The 20,753-nt window shown below is 37.7% G+C and overlaps 1 protein-coding gene across 4 annotated transcripts in view; it reads right to left on the bottom strand.

The window, feature by feature from the left end:
- Nucleotides 1-20,753, bottom strand: part of YTHDF3 (YTH N6-methyladenosine RNA binding protein F3) — a 37,964-nt gene that overhangs the window by 8,068 nt on the left and 9,143 nt on the right. For 3 of the 4 annotated variants that reach the window (XM_081111384.1, XM_081111382.1, XM_081111383.1), the window contains one exon: nucleotides 10,650-12,248. In XM_081111384.1, the coding sequence (XP_080967510.1) occupies nucleotides 10,650-12,248 (1,599 nt within the window). Of the gene's footprint in view, nucleotides 1-6,230; nucleotides 7,384-10,649; nucleotides 12,249-20,753 lie in introns of those variants that run through there. The other variant, XM_081111381.1, reaches the window with a different exon arrangement.

Below are 20,753 nucleotides of genomic sequence, written 5' to 3'. Positions count from 1 at the left end.
AGGATCCATATGCAATTCTATTTTAAAGTCAGATTTTGGACTCTTTACAGCAGTGGTTCTCAATGTGGGGCACACATCCCCCAAGGGGGCAATTTGATTTTTAAGGGGGGCAATTTGAGAAAGAGTTATTAACAGTGAATTTTTTGCATTTCTTATGGTTCTAGGGGCCTCATATACATTATATAAATACTAGAGGCCTGATGCACGAAATTTGTGCAAGGGCCTTGGCCCCGGCCCCCAACCCCCAACCCCCAACCCCCGCCCACCACCGCCGCGGCCGGGGCCTCTGCCTAAGCCCACGCCCACGCCCACACCCACCCCCACTGCAGCTTTGTCCAGAAGAAAGGATGGAAGGAAGGATGTCCAGGAGGATGTCAGTCTAATTAGCATATTATGCTTTTATTGTTATAGATATATTGTGACATATTTATGCATATCAGTTCTCTATTATGTTTTAAAACTTTATTTGCTATTTTTTCATATCACTTCATATTATTTTTTTAACAATTTCTTAATGATTTCCTCAGTACTTCAACTGTCCTTTGTTTTTTTATGTTTCTTTTTCATGGATGCCATGTTCTTTGGAAGCTTATTTAGACCAAGTTAGTGGCCTTTTAGGCTTCCCTATGTGAAAAGGAGTTCACTTTTTGAATAATAAGAATTATATGTCATGGGGGAGAGGAGGACATTAGGATTTTAGAGATGCTTAGGTGGGGCGTGGCAAAAAAAAGGTTGGAAACCACTGCTTTATAGTAAACATGATAAAATGATTACATTCCAGATTATCGTTCAGTAGTGAAATTGCCCACAAGCAGCCTTTTATAGCCTAGTTCTGTTATTACACTCTGTAATGTTATTTCACATGCAAAAGAGAGCACCATCAATATCGATAATCAAATGTGTAAGATACTAGAGTTAAAACACCTTTCAAGTTTTCTGCCAAGAGACAAAGTCTGTTTCACTCAGAAATTAAGTGTGTAATATATAATCACACATCACTTAATGATGGAAATGTTTTTTTGAGAAATGTGCCATTAGATGATTTTGTCATTGTGAGTGCATTAACACAAACCTAAATGGTATAGCCTACTACACACATACCCTATGTGGTGCAGCCTACTACTGTTCCTACACTACAAACCTGTCCAGAATGTTACTGTACTAAATACTGCAGGCAATTATCACACAACTAGAGGCCCGGTGCACAAAAATTTGTGCACTGGGGGGCAGGAGGGGGGTCCCTCAGCCTAGCCTGTGCCCTCTTGCAGTCTGGGACCCCTCGGGGGTTGACCACCTGCTGGCTTAGGCCTGGTCCCCAGGGGATTGGGCCTAAGCTGGTAGTCAGACATCCCTCTGGCAGCCCGGGAGCCCTCAGGGGATGCCCACTTGCCAGCGGGGAGCAGGCCTAAGCTGCAGTCGGACATCCTCAGCGCTGCTGAGGTGGGAGCACAGTGACCACCCAGGGGCAGCTCCCGCATTGAGTGTCTGCCCCTTGGTGGTCAGTGTGTGTCATAGTAACCAGTCATTCCCAGTTGTTCTGCTGTTAGGGTCAATTTGCATATTACCCTTTTATTATATAGGATAGAGGCCTGGTGCATGGGTGGGGGCCGGCTGGTTTGCCCTGAAGGGTGTCCTGGATCAGGGTGGGGGTCCCGCTGGGGTGCCTGGCCAGCCGGGGTGAGGGGCTGAGGGCTGTTTTCAGGCTGGCCACAGCCCCTTCAGGTTGGGGGACCCCGCTGGAGGGGCTGATGCCTGTTTGCAGGCTGGCCACAGACCCTTCAAGGTGGGGGGGTCTCCCCTGGGGTGACTGGTCAGCCTAGGTGAGGGGCTGATGGCTGTATGCAGGCCACAGCCCCTTCAGTGTGGAGGTCCCCAATGGGGTGCCTGGCCAGCTTGGGTGAGGGGCTGAGGGCTGTTTTCAGGCTGGCCACACCCCCTTCAGGGTGGAGGAGGTCCTGCTGGGGTGCCTGGCCAGTCTGGGTGAGGGTCTGATGGCTGTTTGCAGGCTGGCCAAGCCCCCCAGTGGGGACCCTCACCCAATGAGGGTGTGGCCTTCCTAGGTGAGGGGCTGATAGCTGTTTGCAGGATGGCCACGGCCCCCAGCCACCCAAGCTCCCAGTGGGGGCTGGCTGGAAGCAGGTATCTGGGATTTATTTATTTTTTATAATTGAAACTTTGTTGCCTTGAGCGGAGGCCACGGCAGGCGGGAAGCGTGGCTTCCTCCATCGCTAGGGTAACTAAGCCTCCTGCTTGCTCCAGCTCCGTGGCTGCCGGCCGCCATCTTGGTTGGGTTAATTTGCATATAGTCGCTCTGATTGGCTGGTGAGAGTGGCTTGGGCATAGCGGAGGTGCGGTCAATTTGCAAGTTTCTCTTTTATTAGATTAGATGGTATGCATTTATCTAAACATAACTAAACAAAAAAATACAGTAAATATATGGTATAAAAGATAAAAAATGGTATAGGGCAGGAGCATGCAGGACAGGAAATTGCTCTGGGAGTGGTGACTGAATGTGAAGGCCTACCACATTACTATACACTACTGTAGACACTATAAACACAGTCCCATAAGCCTTGCCTCTGCTTTCTTCTGACCGGGTCAGAAATAAAACAGTGAAGCTGCCAAAGCTGCTCCACGAACAGGGATATGAACTGGACTGATGGGCAATATTGAGGAGTCAGCTAAAGCATACATCACCAAACAGTGACCATCACGAGGGAGTGAAAGCTTGCCTGAGGATTAATAGGAAATCAAAATGGAAAGCTAAAAGAACACAAGGGATTGCCATGGCAATGTGGTTTTGAGTATTGCATGTTGGAGCAGTGGTCATATTAAGGAACTTTGTGTTATTCATTTAAAAAAAAAAGGGGGGGGGGATTTCTAACATGGAGAAGGTGTAGAACTAAGACTTCAATATTCTGACTTTGGAAATTTGTTTTTGGTTCCATTGACCCTTTCTGGCACAAAGGATTTCTCTAGAACTGAATGGATGGGGAAAAACAACTTATCTATGCTTTATATCATTACAACTTGAAAATATTTACAAAGTACAGGGACAGGCTGGCTCCACACTACCTGTAGGGGCCTCATGTACATTATATAAATGTAGGAAAGTCAGCTCTATTAATATTACTAGAGGCCCAGTGCACAAATTTGTGCATGGGTGGGGTCCGGCCAGCCTGGCCCCCATCTGCGCGGATCAGGGCCAGTCCTGCTGGGAGGAGGAGACAGTGGGAGGCTAGCCGGCTGACTGGCTGGCTGGCTTGCCCTGATAGGGGCCTATCAGGGCTGAGCTGGCTGTGGGGAGGAGCCGTGGCGATTGGCCGGTGGGCCCCGCCCCCGATTGGGGGTGGGGCTGGCCGTGGGGAGGGTCTGTGAGTGTTGGGCCAGCTGGCCCCACCCCCAAATGGGGTGGGGGTGGGGGGCCGATTGGGGATCAGTGGCCAGGGGAGGAATGGGCCATGGGAGGTTGGCCAACCAGCCCCACCCTCGATTGGTGTGTGAGGGGGAAGGGGACCGATTGGGGGCGGAGCTGGCTGTGGGGAGGGGCAGCAGGCCAATCACGGTGGTAGGGGTTGACCGGGTTGAGGCTGGCACCAGTGGGCCAGCCCTGCACCCGAATGGGGTAGGCAGGGCTGATCAAGGGCCAGCGGGTGGGGGAGGGGCCATGGGTGGTTGGCTGGCCAGCCCCGCCCCAATTGGTGTAAGGGGGCTGATCAGGGGCGGGGCCATCCAGGGGGAGGGACCACAGGTGGTTGGCCAGCCCTGCCCCTGATCAGGGTGGGGGGGCCAATCTGGGGTGGGGCTGGGCAGAGGGAGGGGCTGCGAACCGATCAGGGTGGTGGGGGCCCATAGGGGGTGGGGGGCGATCATGGGCCTCACCCCCCACAATTGGGCTGGTTTGCTGGCCACAGTGGGCATCATAGCAACCAGTCATCCGGCATTCCGGTCACTGGCTTTTTATATATAGAGATTATACATTTCTACAAATGGAAAAACCAATAGGCAACATTATATAACTTGAATGATTAAGTACTTAGTTCACAAATAAAGTATAGTAATTAAACCAATAAAAAGAAAAATTCTATGACATTCAGACTTTCAAAAAAAATTTTTTTAAGCATTTACTCATTTAACAAATGTTTATTAAACACTATGTGCCAACTATTAGGTGCTAGGGCCTGAGCAGAGAACAAAGAAGTTTTGCTCTCATGGAGCCAGCTTATGGTCCAATGAGAACAAACATTAGCTAGATTTTTTTTTTAATTTCCTTCACACCCATCTCCAAGGTCAGTGGCTTCCAAGTGAGGGCTCATTTCATTTGTCGGGCTTCGAAGACCATCGTGCCATTTAACAGAAAGTGGAGAAATGCATACAGCCCTGATACACATTATATACAATGAAGACCAGTCTTATTCAGAATGCCTAGAGTCGCTTTTGAGAGAAAGGTATTGTTCTAGTATAACCAGCTACCAGGTCTTATTATCTTTCTTGAATTCCTTTTTCACTCTGCTGAAATAGCTCTTCAAGTAACTTTCTCATAAAGAGAATTTGGCTAAGCTCTTTTATACCTGAAATCTTTACTTTGCACTCCCCCTCACTGACAGAATTCAACACTCATCTTTAAAAACAATAAACCCCATTCCTCTCTACTCCCAAATAGATTTTGCATGTGAGAATCCAGAGCTGTAGATTAGAATTCCCATGATAATCTCCTTTCTTAGTAATTTGTTCTTGCTTGGAAAGCTTTTAAAATATCTTTATCCTGTCTTTTTTTTTCTTTCTTTCTTTTTCTTTTAAATTATCCTGTTGGTCACTCAGTGAGTCCATACTTCTGAAAACACATATCTTTGAGTATGGATACTTTTCTTTAATCATTCTTCCCATTGCTTTTTCCTGTACTCTTTTAAACACTGAGAGATAGTGAACCCCTTTTTCCACCACATCTTTCACACTTTATATTTTCACCTCTATTGCTCCACATTTGGAAATTTCTTTGATTCAAAATTCCAGATCATCAACTGGACCTAAAACATGAACATTTTATTAATCTGCTTGCTCACTGCTTTTTTATTATGAGAATCACATTTCTTATTCCAGTAACATTTTCTGGCTTTCTTTTCTTTTTATACATAAATCCTCCCTAACAACAAATCAAATGTTGTTTATATTTTAAATTACCTTTTGCTCCCTGTATTAAATATTTCTCTTAATGGGTTTGTTCTGGTTGTTCTTTCAACAACTTGATATCTTCTTTTATCAAACATAACAAAATTCTGTGTTCAAATTTAAGAATGAAGAACTATACAAATACTACAATAACTGGTATGGAGTTCTCCTGTTGTTTTAAGTTTCACCAATACCCCTCATTCTAAAATAGCCTGACTTGCAAGTTTTATATAACAAGACAGGATGTCTGGTCGGCTCCTCCATAGGGTGTTTTCCTGGCAAGGCAAGCTGGGGAATTCCTCTATTGCCAAAATAACCAGAATAAAAATTTTTAGAAACCATAAAAAAGATCCAGCAATGACAAAATAGAATTAGCTTTTGGAAGTCCTTGTCTATCACAAGTAGACTCAAGAATTTAAAGAAAAACGTAAGCACAGTAAGAAGAGAAATGTGAGAAAGCTACAGTCACTATAGACATATATGTGTAATTTTAAAGCACAAAACTTCTATGAAAAAGCAAAGAAAAAATAATCACGAATTTGGGGAAGGCAAAGATCTGAAGTCAGATTAATATAAGCCTTCCAAAATCGTTCTTTGTCAAAACTGTTTTGGCTAAAAGACCTTTGCCTGATCTTACACTAAAGAAAAAAAAAAAAGGCTTAAAAGATACTATGGATCAACTAACAGAATACTGCAATTATATTAGAGAATACCCTTATTCTTAGGAAATATACACTATACTTTTTTGGGGAAAGAAACACGATATATGGAAATTACTCTGAAATTGTTAAAAACAACAACAACAACAAAGCAAACAGGAAAGAATGTTAGCAGGTCAATCTCAATGTTCTACATACTATTCTTATATTTCCAAATAAATTACAAATTATTTTTAAATAAAAAGATGAAGAAAAAAAGAGAGTCCCTCATATTGTTGCAAGTAGATAGATATATATATATAGTTCAATCATTCCACCATATTACTGTTGCACCAATGTGTTTTGGCCATATTCCTGCTGATGGACATTTGGGTTAGTCCTTGGTTTTTTTGTTTTGTTTTTACTATTATCACTTGTTTCCACTAAGAACATTGTTGTATGTCTTCTGGGGTATGTGGGAAGTTTCTCTTATGTATCTATCCTGAAGGAAAACTGCTGAACTATAAGGTATATGGAATATATACCTTAAAAACTGCTTCTCCACATGGCTTTATCAATTTAAGGTTCCCATCTGCAATTTTATGAGATTTTGTTAATCTGCAGTCTTCCAATACTTGATACTATTAAGTTTCTTAATTTTGCCAAATAAATGGATATAAAATATTTTCTCATTATCATTTCCCTAATTATTATTAAGACTGAATATCTTTTTATGTACTTATTAACCATTATTGTTTCCTCCCATGAAAGGACTATCCATACATCTTTTGCCCACTTTTCTACTAGATTATTTATCTTTTTCTTAAATTGACTCATAGATATTTTTTATTCTTGATACTAATCTTTGGTCAGTTATGTTCAAATTTCTCCAAGCTCCTAACATGTCTTTTTACTTTCTTTAAATCATCTTTTCATGAGCAGATTTTAATATAGTCAAATTTTATCAGTTTTTCTTTTATAACTAGTGTTTTGTGTCTTAAGAAACCCTTCTTTACCGGTGGTCTGAAGGACATGCACCTGGGAAAATGTAATCTTCACATTATCATACGCTTTGAGGAATTTCAGCTAAATACAAGAAAGAGGAGGTCACATTAAAGGAGAAGTTTAACTAATGACTTGCAACTACTTTTATTTAAAAATTTAAAAAGTGTAACAAGTAAAGAGAATCCTACCAAAACACTACTAATTTGTCTTTTTGGATAGAGCACAGAAGGACCTAGAATATATATACAACCTTCCTTCATCACTAGGATATCAAGAATATTTTGAAAACAGTTTTGCTGGAGAGCCAAAGTGCAAGTACAAGTACATCTAAGAGAAAATCTACAAATTCTGCCTCGACAAGAGGTAATAGCACCAGGAAGAAAACTGGGCAAGGACACATGATACCCCAAGTGTTAAACGGTTAATATGCAGGAAAAACTTTCCTGACATGGTGGTTTCAAAAATTTCACCTGCATATCCACTGTACTGGCTCTACCTTCTTACTCTTCACAGGCTGATGAATTGCTTAATTGGTAAAGTCAACTTCACCATGCCTTTCCCATTTCCACATCTGCAATGGGAAGAAAATATGCAACTAACACCAAGCATTAAAGTACAAAACAAAGAAACACCGAGACCACCAACAACAAAAAGCATACTATTTAGGGACAAATACCTGACGTGGATGATCAGGAAAAAAAGCCAAAAAGAGTCAAACTATATTGCAAAAAAAGATACTTGCAAAACTATAATGAGTCCAGACAATGGCTGCCAGAGGTTAGACTTGGGTGAAGAATATAAATACAAAGGAATAGTATAAGACAGTTTTGGAGAGATAATAAAATTATTCTGTATCCTGATTGTAGTGGTTACACAAATCTACAAATGTGTTAAAATTTACAGAACTGTCCACACCAAAAACGTGAATTTTACTGTATGATTTAAAAATGTTTTTAAAGGATTTGTATACAAATATTTATAGAAGTTTTATTTACATTCTTCAAATACTGGAAATAATCAGATGTCCTTCAAAGAAAAAACAGATGGATAAACTGTTAAATCCATACAATGAAATAGTACTTAGTAATAATTAAAAAGAACAAAGAATTGGTATACAAAACAACAAACTGCAAAGATAGCATGCTGAGTGAAAGAAGCCAGTCTTAAAAGATTACACTCTGTAATTTCTGACATTATGGAAAATGCTTCTAGAGACAGAACAGATCAGTGAATTAGGGTTAAAAAGGAGAGGGCTTAACCAGCGAGCAGCAGCAAAGGGGAATTTACAATTTTACTGTATGTATATTTAATAAAAGAAACAAGTTAAAAAGGATATGGAAGAGGAAGAAGTTTCTAAAAATAATCATTATAGGAAGCAAAGATAGGCTGTGAACAGTCATCTTTGTGACCCAAGAAATTAAATCAACTAGGCATCAAAAAATTCAGGTAAGCAATCAATCAACTGAAATAAATGGGAGCTAGATGTGATAATATAAGCAAACATGTCACTGAAGAATGCAGAACCTCACAAGTCACAAGATCAACACAAAACAAATCACATCAATGTCATGAAAATTCAAATTTGAGAAATTCTCCAAATGCAGGGGGGAAAAAAAATGGTAAGAGCCAATGGCACTGAAAGAATGTTCAAAGATTCAACATTCTTTGACATTAGAAAAAAGAAAATGAAAACCTGGCCTTTGGACAAAGAATTAAGAAAAATTATAATAAGAGACCCATATTGGACACATTCTACATAGAGGTCCATATTGCAAGAATGAAAAAAAAAAATCTTTTATGCACACAGAAATAGTTATTTCCAAAGAAAGGAAATTTAGGCTGCCTTCAGACATCTTTTATATGTAATAGAAATATAAAGCTATAAAATGAAGCCTGAAAGAAAAGACTGTGACTCAAATATTCTATATCCAGGTAAACTGTTGTTCACCTATTATGGTCAAAGTAAGGCATTTTCTTGCATTTAGAAGGGCTTAATAAAAATATTATCAGCTACTCTTCCTAAAAAATAATACAATAAGCTAAATAAAATCCAAAGCAAATATGTCAAAGGTGAGTGAGACATAAAAAAATTGGCTGTAAACAATAAAACAATTTAAATGTAAAATTTTAAAGTTCAAATAACTGTTGAATGTATAACTACAAAACAGTATGTAATGGTCATAATTCCTGAGATAGTTATATAATAATCAAAAAACACCCTAGAATTAAAATTTCAGACTGGGTAGAGAAGAATTGTGGAAAGACAGAAAAGGGTGGCCTCTCCTTAGCAGTAGAAAGAACAGTTGATAACTATTTCCCTGCCATGCATCTTTCTCCCGGAGTAATCTCATCCCACTTCCGTGGAATTATCTGTTTAAGAACAAGAAAGTCCCCATTTGTGACTCCCACATCTAACTGTCTAATCAAAGAGATTTCACTATATTTCTCAAAAGCACCTTAAAATCAGCACATCCTAAAACAAAATCTTCACTTGCATCCCGCCTTTCATACCCCAAATCATTTCTCCTGATCATTACTTGTAAGGGCAGTTACAAACGGTTAAACAGGGCCTTAAATATTAAATAGCCATTTGTACTATTCCGAAGCAAAGTTTCTAACAATTCAGTTCAAGAATCACTAGCAGCAAAATTATCGAGGTGCTTGATTAAAAATATACTCTACCAGGTCCCTTATCAAATATATCAGATTGCCTGGGGTGGTCTCAATAGTCTGCATTTTCAAGAAGCACCCTAATTTATAAGTATGTGTCCTAAAATGTATGGGAACTACTGCTCTAGGATCATTTCACACGCTTCACCAGTAAGAAATGTTAATTGAAATAGTTCCCTCTTTTGCAAATATCAAGTAACCACAAGATGCTTATGTTTACACACAGATAGGAATCAACTTTAGTTCCTGTTTTATCTCAATTTCTACATGCAAGCTTTCCATAGCAATCATCATAATTTATTGGAGAAGCTTCTAACTTTATCCCTTATTTGAAAATAACTTTAAATGTACTGTCTACGGAAAAATCTGTTAGTTTCTTACTCCATCCATCCCTTTTCTCCTAAAATTAGCACCCTCCCCCACACCAATTTTCTTTTGTAGTCTAAAACAGAAAACATTCCCCAGCCTATCTTGCTATGTGCCCTCTGATCAAATCTGGCCAATATGATGCAACATGAACAATGAGTAACTTCTTGAGAAATCTCCTTTAGAGTCTTAACAAAGGTAAAGAACTGAAGAAATAAAATTCTGCAATCTACATCTAAAGCCCCATGTCTTCCCAACTGTTAGCTACCTTCCTAAAGTCCAATTCGTCTACATTTTGTACAAGTGCTCTAATTGCATAATTATAAAAAAGCTTCAGGAGTTTTAGGGAAAAATATTTTATTTCTCATAAATACAAAATAAATAATGTTCAAACATTTATTTAAAAACTGTCTGGTTCAAACTCCAGATGTGTTATTCCCATAAAAATAATGTTTAAGATTAGAGTCCCTTGCTAGTTCTCAAGCCTGATTAATTATAAACGCAGAATTCACTGAGCTTTGATAAACACGACTCAATAACCTTTATTACCTGAGGAGTATGAAGAATAGGCAAAAAGCAAGTTCAGAGAGTAAGGATTACCCTTGGAAAGGAGAAATGTTTCAAATATGGCATCACAGGTCTTCAAGGATCTTTATAAAGTTGTTTCTTAAACTAAGTGATTGTTTTCCTTCAGAGTAAAATTCTTAAACTCAAAATGTAATATTAAAAGGCATTAAATACCCATCCATGCACAGTACCCCAATAAAAAGACCCTACACACAAAAATTACTGTATTCTTACCCTACGCATGGCTTCCTCCTCTTCTTGACGCTTTTCATAATGTGCAAAGTCATCAAAGATTGAGGTGGTATGCTTGAAGGTAGCAATTATTTTAAGCACTTGCTTAGCTTTTTCTAGGGGTACCTCTTGAGTGTCCCTTGAATTGGTAACTGGTTTGTTGTCATTATTTTCTAAGCGAATATGCCGTAATTGGTTATTGGGAACATCTTTCACAAAGATCCACTTAACTTCAAATTTGCCCTTCCACTTATCCTGAGACCAGACACCAGCATATGCATTATAGTCCACAACAGACTTCATTTCAGCCACTCCACAAAAATGTCCACTGCCATTCACACTGAAGAGTAAATAGAGTGGGCCTTTCCCATTCAGGGAACGGTAAGCTGCATCCAAACGCTTATTACCATGCTCAGTACTACACCAGATAGAGTACTTAATGGAACGGTGAATGTCATCCTCAGAATAGCTTTTAATTATAAACACACGTCCATTTTTCAGGTTCCAGTCAAAGTCTTTGGGATTATAGTTGTTTATGGCCTTTAGCTTTTCCAGCACTGGATGCACTTCTACACTAGAAGGTGAAGCACTGACAGGAACAACACCTAAACCAAAGTTTTCACCGCCCACTCCATTGTTCTGGTTGAAGCCACCTCCCCTATTCCGAGGAGCTACCCAACGGTTCTGCAGTTGTTGCTGTTGGGGCTGCACTTGGTGAGGCTGAGCCTGTGGCTGAGGTCCTTGTTGCTGCTGTGGTTGTGGTGGCTGAGGCTGCTGTTGAGGCAGTTGGCTTTGCACCAATGGTGGTGGTTGAATTAATGGCTGAGGCTGCTGAATTATAGTTTGAGGAGGCAGAACTGGTTGGGTTGGTGGTGCCTTTACCACGGACCCCTTTTCATCCCAAGTTCCAATATTCATGTTGTGTTTTATAGGAGGTGGTGGCACAGCAGAACCTCCAATTCCTACATTGCCCTTAGGTTTAAGTTTCGGTTGAGGTTTGGCAGGCTTTCTGGCAATGGCGGCCCAGGAGGTTGGTTTAGGTGCTGCACTGCTAACTGGGGGCATACTATTGGTTGCAATGCTAGTCATACCACTGCTGCTCAAGGCTGTACCTACAGTTTTTGTCACTGCAGCTGTCAGGTCACCACCAATTTTCAGTCCCGTCATGCCTTGCTCAATACTGCTAATGCCAGGCACCTTACTCAAAGTATCATTGCCAAATCCAGCCTGTCCATCAGTAATAGCTCTCCCAAGAGAACTAGGTGGATAGCCATAACTGCTACTATAAGCAGAACTTTGCGTTGATTGTCCCTGAGATCCACTTGTCCCCCACGTAGAGAAATCAGCATTACCAGGAAAAAAGTTAAATCCATGCTGACCAAGAAATGGAGGGGTATTTCCTAATGCCCCAGGTTGACTAAACACACCATCTGGTATATAATGATGTTCTCCATTACTCATTTGTCCATAAGTTGTCAGATATGGCATAGGTTGGTCTCCAGCTGTGGACCATGCTGCTTCCCCAAGAGAATATGGAAATCCAATGGATGGAGCATAGTAACTAGGCATGTATGGATCTGACATTGGTGGATAGCTGTTACTCTGGAAAACAAAAGATCAGAATCAAGAGCAAAGTTCCTCTGAAGGGGGGTGGATCTGAAAGATGAAAATCAAATAAATTTGAGTAAATGAAAACAAATCCACCTGTTCCAAATAAGCAAAATTAAAGTTTCAAACCTAATTTTATCAACAGAAAAATTTGCTAATGAGTATTTTTACTTTAAAATGTTTATAAAATTCCACGTTTTTTGTTACAGAGCTAGGGGCAGAAGATAATTATTTTTGTTTAAAGAATCTGGTCCTCTACCACCACTTAAAAATACTGTACTTTCTACAAAAGATTGATTTCTAAATTTTGCCCACACAAATTCATCATTTATAGCCAGATTTATTTTAAGCAACTGATGTATACAAACATGTATAACCAAGAATTTAAAAAGCCTGAAAACTATGCCAATAATAGAGAAATTATAGCTTATCTATATTACAGAATCCAGTTCAGCAGTTAAATTTTGAAATTTTATTAAGAAAAAAATTAGAGAAATACACTCTGAGAAGCAAAGATTCATGATTATACATATAGCATGATCCAAATTTGTTTTTGTTTTGCCTCACTCATTTTAAAAAGAAACCAAACCAAATCCTTTCTACGGTTTCTTAATGATAGGATAACAGGTGCCTCTTTACTTTTTATTAGATTTTCCAAATTTTACACAATAAATATCACCTTCCTGATCAGAATTTTCATTTACAAATTGAGTTCCTGCAATTTCCCCCCAAAATTACTGCAATTACATCAACTTTTATTTTGAATATTAACTAATCATTCAGTGATTTGCCAAAAACCAAGGTAGCACATTCTATTTTTAAAAACTCAAATTTGTTATTACACAATGTGAAAAATAAAATATTTAAGGATTTTTTTTTGAATATGTGTTTCTTATGCCCCAAACAGGCCTGACAACAGATTTTCACAATTTGATGTAGGTGTGATTTTTAAAGCCTCAAACAGACCTTTCGAATTTGTAGAATAAGCAAAGTGAAAAAAATTAAGCTAATATCCAGTCAGAAGAACTAGTATTCCCTTTGCAAGGGTCAAATTTCGAAGGCTGATTATTCACTTCATTTTTATAGATACTCTTAAGTTTCTCAGAGCAAAGTATGTAAACCCCTCCCTCCCCTTTTTTGCCATTAGTCTCTTGGGACTATTCTAAAACACTGCTTTTTCACTCAAGAAAGTACATCAATATAAATGGGAAGCAAACATCATACTGCCTGGAATTCACTTTGAATTATTTTTTGTAAAGGCCAATCATTAAAAACTGAGATGCTTTATTGTTACTATTAAGTTTCAAATAAAGGTTGTATTTAAATTAATAATTATGACATAATATTACTACTTCCAGTAAAGGTTACACTTAAAAAAACAACTCTCAATTCATACTATTTAAAGAAAACAAAAATGACTTCATTCACTTGATATAAAGTACATTTTACTGTATTCAAAACTGGAAATACACATGTTACTATTTACTAATTTAGTTGAACATATTCATTAACTATACATAGGTTAATTATAACTGTATTTGAAAATATATTCCAACAATATTCACAGAATTAGTGTAAAAGAAATGAAGAGCATCTTTGGAACCACCACAGTAGTGCCATCTTTATAGAAATTAACAGTGGAAATACTGACTGTTATATTTAAAGACAAAAATAAGAGCTTCTTGAGGAAAAGCTCAAAATCACCAACAATGGTTTTCAATGAAAAAATTCTTCAATGAATTAAGTAAACTTTACCAATGAAGTTGATACAAACACACACACACACAGTATAACCAAAAATCACTAAATTATTTGCTGAAAATAAAATTACTCAGTGATTCATATTGACAAGGAATCCAGTGATATAAAACTCTAAAAAGCTTAATAAAAATGATCATAAGTTCAGCCAGAATAATCTATATAATTGATTAAACGATTTTTTAAAATATTTTTAAATTTAGAGTTATTAGAGTATCTATTTATTAGTAATTTTAACCAAACACTTACTAAATGCCTAAACTGTGATATAAGATACTCATTGTAGCCCTAGCTGGTTTGGCTCAGTGGATAAGACGTCGGCCTGCGAACTGAAGGGTCCTGGGTTTGATTCCAGTCAAGGGCATGTGTCTTGGTTGCAGGCACATCCCCAGTGGGGGGTGTGCAGGAGGCAGCTGATCGATGTTTGTCTCTCATTGATGTTTCTAGCTCTCTATCCCTCTCCCTTCCTCTCTCTGTAAAAAATCAATAAAATAAAAAAATTAAAAAAAGATACTCATTGTAAAAGAAAACCTACAGCTAAGGACACGTAATACATGGAAGTGAATAAATTCCCCATGAGGGAAGAGTATGAGAGCTGGGCTAAATATGGAGGTAATCAGTTTCAAAGTTTTAATTTAGAATGTTGGCACTGAAACCTAGACTCAGTAAGTTATGTGGATGTGGGAATGGAAAAGCAGACCAGGTAGAAACTTTTTAAGTTCATTTTTCATAATAAAGTGTTTGCAAAATTATACTCATAATTTATTTTGAATATTCTTATTTCACCTTCACAAATGCTGAATTTTGCACAACAGTTACATATCAAGTTCCTAATTTATCTATACGTAAAGTATAATTCAGGGGTCAGCCAACAAAAGGTCAAAGAACAAATATATTTTTTAAGCTTTGCAGGTTAAATAGACTCTGGTTGGTGCCACATATTTACTTTTGAAAAAGGCTGCTAACTCAAGGAATTTCTCAAAGAAATAGAATGGACTGAATTGGGTCCCTGGGCCACAGTTCATCAATTCAGTTTTAAATTCTGTAACCTATACAGATTCCTAAAAAAAAGGAAGTCACCAACCTCTATTACTAAATTAATGTGGAACAAATGTCTGCCAATTGTTACCTCTCAGGCTGGAACAGACCCAAACCCATTGGAGCGTGAAGGCTTTGATTAGATATCTTATCAATTATTTTTTAAAATCATGATTTTTTTCTACTCCCTAAATTAGCGCTTGGCCAAAATAACAAGTTTAAATTACTTTAAAATGTGTTCCATTAGTCATATCTGCCTATCAAACAAACAGCTCAGGCTAAATAAGCAGAGAAAGCTGTCTGTAGTGCTATTACTATCACCCACAGATGTTGAGAATCCTATATAATAAAACCCTAATATGCAAATCAACTGAACGACAGAATGACCAGTTGCTATGACACGCACTGACCACCAGGGGGCAGAGGCTGAATGCAGAAGCTGCCCTGTGGTGGTCAGTGCACTCCTACGGGGGGGAGCACTGCTCAGCCAGAAGCCAGGCTCATGGCTGGCAAGCCTAGAGGCAGTGGCGGTAGCCTCTCCCACCTCCGCTGTAGGTTGGTGGTAAGAAGCAAAGGAAGCGAGAGAGATGTCCTAAGCTGGCAGTCGGACATCTCCTGAGGGGTTCCGGACTGCAAGAGGGCACAGGCCGGGCTGAGGAAACAGAGCCCCGCCTCAGTGCACAAAATTTCGTGCACCAGGCCACTAATATTGGATAAATGGCCTGTTTTCTCCAGTTTATCAAATACTAACCATTTATTTACCAGTTCTCTCAGTAGTTTTAGTTGAATGAGATGTTTCTTCCTAGCTCTATGAAAGTAACTTAAGCAATCTCCTTTCAAAAGGCAAGGCTTCAGTTTGGATTCTAGTAAAAACAAAGTTGTAGGAAACTAAAGTCTTAAAAAAAAGATATGGCCAACACATTTTGAATAACTAGAGCTTTGATAATAACTGGAAATGTTTTCTAATGTTTTGCTAAATTTAAAATTAATTTCTAATTGCTAGCTAAGTGGAATATCAATTAGAGGAATGTACCTTGGTAGTGGAGAAAACAAAATTTCTACTTCCTGATAATGGAAAATAACTCAACACTTTCTTTTTTTTTCCTACCTTTTACTTAAAACGTGATTATAATGAGACATAATTTCAGTTTATGTAAACTAATAGCTTTAAAATAGTTTATTCATAATTTAGAAAGTGATCAATAACAGTGAAATTTTACTATTTTTTAAATGTTTTTATTGATTTTAGAGAGAGGTTAAGAGAGGAGAGAAACATCAATCAGCTGCCTCCTGCAGGCCCCCCACTGGGAGTTAAGTCCACAACCCTGGGCATATGCTCTGAACAGAGACCTTTGGGTGCATGGGATAACATTCAACTAACTGAGCCACACTGGCCTGAGCTATCAAATTCTTTAAAATCTATCACCTTTAAATAAAGTGATGTAAAACTTTTGAGATTTCCCTTATATTTAAAAAACGAATTGAAAGGGAAATGTGTACATATAAAAAGTAATATAATTACCAATGGATAATTGATAACAGATGCATAATTCCTTTATCCACAGCATAAACTTAGACACACTACCTGAGAAGCCATATATATACATATATATATATATATATATATACATATATATATATATATATACACATATATATATATATGCCTAAGCTATGATGCGCACTGACCACCAGGGCACAGACACTCAATGCAGGAGCTGCACCCTGGTGGCCAGTGCGCTCCCACAGCAGCAGCGCCACTCAGCTGACCAATGGGCACCAGATACCAGGCTCATGGATGGCAAGATAACTGAGCGGTGGTACGGCACCCGGCCTGGGCTCGGGCTCCTCCCCAGCTGTCTGCCGCGGCCTGATCCCAGCAGTACACACCAATGGACCCCACCAGTGTACGAATAAGTGCACTGGGCCTCTAGTTTAATATAAGGTTGAAGTGAACCCATAAGGCAACCAAATTCTAATCCCAGCCTAGGCACTTATCAGCTAAGTGAAAGTAGCCAAAATACAACTCTGAATTTTTTTCTCTGCTATTCAAAGGAAATAAAGATACAGTGCCTATGACACAGTAAGTAGTCAACAGTTATATTTATTAATACAACTTAACCTGCCTCTTTAAAATGTAACTTAACCATCAAGCACATTTGTATAGTTTCAAAGCTAGTCCAGATCTTAAGAGTATAAAGTCCTGGCCCTGGCCAGGTGGCTAACTTGGTTGGAGCATGGTCAATTACAGCAAAAGGTTGGGGCTTAGATTCCCAGTCAAGGCATACATCCAGGGTTGCAGTTTCAATCCCTGGTTGGGTGTGCTTGGGAAACACAACTGATTGATGTTTCTCTCTCACTCTGATGTTTCTCTCTCTCAAAATAATAAAAACATATACCCGGGTGAGAATTTTAAAAAGTCAAAAACAAAAACAAAAAACAAAAGAAGATATAAAGTCAAGATGTGATGTAGTAGGCAAGGATTGGGCTCAATTCTGTACTCTTCCACTTTCTATGTCAGTGATCTCACTGATCATTAATTTCTCTAACCTTGTTACTTCATTAGTAAAATGGGGATGATACCTGCTACTCTAATCAACTGTAAAGATTTTTCTAAATCTTTAATTGCAAAGTGCTATATTAAAATATAGATTAAGCCTTTACCTTTAGATTTTTTAATTTGAAAACTAAAATATGGAAGATTAAAAATTCTTCGTTAGAATTTTGAAATCATTTATAATTATTATCCTTTAGTCTGCAGGTCAGTTGTTTTTCTATTATCTCAAAGAAAACCTGACCAATAAGAAAAAGTTTATGATCACTGTTCTAACCTAAAGACATTTTAATACAGCTCAATTATAACTGAGTTTTATTTTGTGTGTGTGTGTGTTTTGTTTTAGTTAAGGTAACTTAATATTCATTTTTGCTTCATAAACACCCAAATTTCCAAGGGAGAACACTGTACAATGTTTCAGAAGTTCAATAAAAAAGACTTGAGGCATTATCCACCAATGTCAGCACGTAAGCACAGAGATAAACAAAATTGCTATCCCTTAAGAACCTGAGGTACTTCAATCTCCTGAACTCACTTCTGAATTAATAAAAAGTGAAGGTTGGTCTACTTTTAATGTTTACCTGTATTTTCCTCAAATATTTAAAAAATATTATTGTACTTTTTAAAAAGTATAATTTATGCAGAATAATAAAAATGTCATAAGAAAATGTACTCTGTCATATTAACTTGACATTTCAACCATAATATTTCATTCCTTAATTCTAGAAGATAACCTAATTCACATTCAGTAAGTATTTAATAAATGCCTACTATGTAACTGATTAAAGTGCCAGTCACTGGAGACAAGATGAAAAACATGGTTTCTCACCAATCAGAAAGGATATATGCACCCCTATGTTCATAGCAGCACAATTCACCATAGCTAAGATCTGGAAACAGCCTAAGTGCCCATCTGTAGATGAATGGATTAGAAAACTGTGGTACATCTACACGATGGAATACTATGCTGCTACAAAAAAAAAAGGAACTCTTACCATTTGCAACAGCATGGATGGAACTGGAGAGCATTATGCTAAGTGAAATAAGCCAGTCAATGAAGGAAAAATACCACATGATGTCACTCATTTCTGGATAATAAAGACCATTATAAACTTATGAACAAAAATAGATACAGAGGCAGAGCTGCCTCGAACAGACTGTCAAACTACAGCAGGAAGGCCGGGGAGGGTGGGAGAGCAGGAGGTAGGGGGGTAAGAGATCAAGCAAAGGACTTGTATGCATGCATATAAGCATAACCAATGGACATAAGACACTGGGGGTAGGGGAGGCCAGGGGATTGTCAAGGGCGGGGGGGAAAAAAAGGAGACATATGTAATACTTTAAGCAATAAATAAATAAATAAATAAATAAATAAATAAATAAATAAATAGAATAAAGAAAAACATGGTTTCTGACCTAAAGGACTCCACAGGTCTAGGGGGAAGACATATTTACCCTACAATTTGATAAGTACTACAATGGAAGTACAAAAAAAAAGAAAACAAACACTCTAGCACAAAGAGAAGGAAGGGTGCAAGTAACTGGGGGAATCAGAAAAGACTTCAGGAGCAATAGACACAGGATTCTGTGTGTGGGTGTATGCAAATCGTACACATTGAGATTATCAAAGAAAATATTTACATTTTCAGAAAATAATAATAAGCCCTATTTCCTTGAGTAAGTGAGATGGAGAAAGCTGACCAAAGATGAGGCAGGAGGGATGTGTTGTGAAGTTGAGGTAAATTCTTTAATATGTCAATGGCACAAACTTCAACTTTAAGACTCCTGAGTGGCAATACAGAATTACCAGTTAGGAAATCATTCAAACAGGCAAAGATAATTATATTATTCTCTTAGTTCTCTCTATCTCTTTCCTGATAAACATGACTAGGAATTTATTTCCCCATATATACACACAGACAAATTCAAACTTCATTTTTCCAACTTACTCTTCCAATTTATATGGCACGTTTAATAGTACCAATTAAACATGAATTTTCTGACCAACATAATTGTCCAATTATTCTGAGGAATTATAGAGAACTATTTTTTGGCTGATCTTCATTTTTACTTAAATATAGCGATCTTTAAAGAGAATAAACAAAACCAAAAAAAACTCTACACAGCAAATATTTTACATAAATGTTACATGCACATCCACTTTATAATTAAGCAAAATAAACTTTTAAGCATAAGAATTTTTTTAAATCATTAAAAAAATAAGACAATAAACACAAAATAGAATTAACAGAAGCAACAAAAATACACATTTCATAAAGCTTCAGTTGGTCTTGTCTCCCAATCTACTGGTTAAAGCCTACATTTTGAAAAACCCTACCTTCCTTGCCAAACAGAAACCTCCAATTTGGCTAAGTGTAATATATATCCATATAACAGAGAACAAATTTTAAAACCAGAAGGACAGACATTTACTTGTAAATTAATATAAAAATTATTCCCTAATAAAATGAACACTAGAAAATAGAAGAAATATGCTGCCACAGAAGACCAATAGACTGGTGTAATGTATTCCTGCGTTTGATGTGAAGTAGATCTAAATATATAAAACAATTTAAAATAACCAAAAATATTAAACACCTTTCCAGACAAATGATTCATTTTTATTATTTATAATATTAAATTCAAATGATGGGATTTAATTTTAAAGTCATATTGCATATTTATAATTGAAAATTTTAAAATTAAATAATTACTTCAGGTAGGTCAGTACAAGGACCTACAAATACTTGCAGAACTTTAAATCTGCAAATAATTATTTGATATATTTCACCAATAAATCCAGTATTCACTCATCTGTTCTAAAAGGTCAATTTTTGTAAGTTTTTAAAATTTCAATTAAGTAATTATAAGTTAAATTCTTACAACTTACTTGCATATTTCAGATAATTTTCCATGTTTCTCTTCAGTAGACCCAGTATTCAATATTCAATAATTATAGTGCTCTTTAAAAGGTAAATATGGCCTTAGACAGTGTGGGTCTATTGGTTGAGCGTCATCCCATGTATCAAAAGGTCACTGGTTTGATTCCTGGTCAGGACACATGCCCAGGTTTGGGGCTCAATCCCCAGTAGGGAGCATGCAGGAGGCAGCTGATTGATGTTTCGCTCACATTGGTATTTTTATCTCCC

This window comes from Myotis nattereri (assembly GCF_964212035.1).
Source record: "Myotis nattereri genome assembly, chromosome: 17".
Classification (NCBI taxonomy): Eukaryota; Metazoa; Chordata; class Mammalia; order Chiroptera; family Vespertilionidae; genus Myotis; species Myotis nattereri.
The sequence above is the reverse complement of the archived record's forward strand: the minus strand, read 5'-3'. Positions and strand labels throughout refer to the sequence as shown.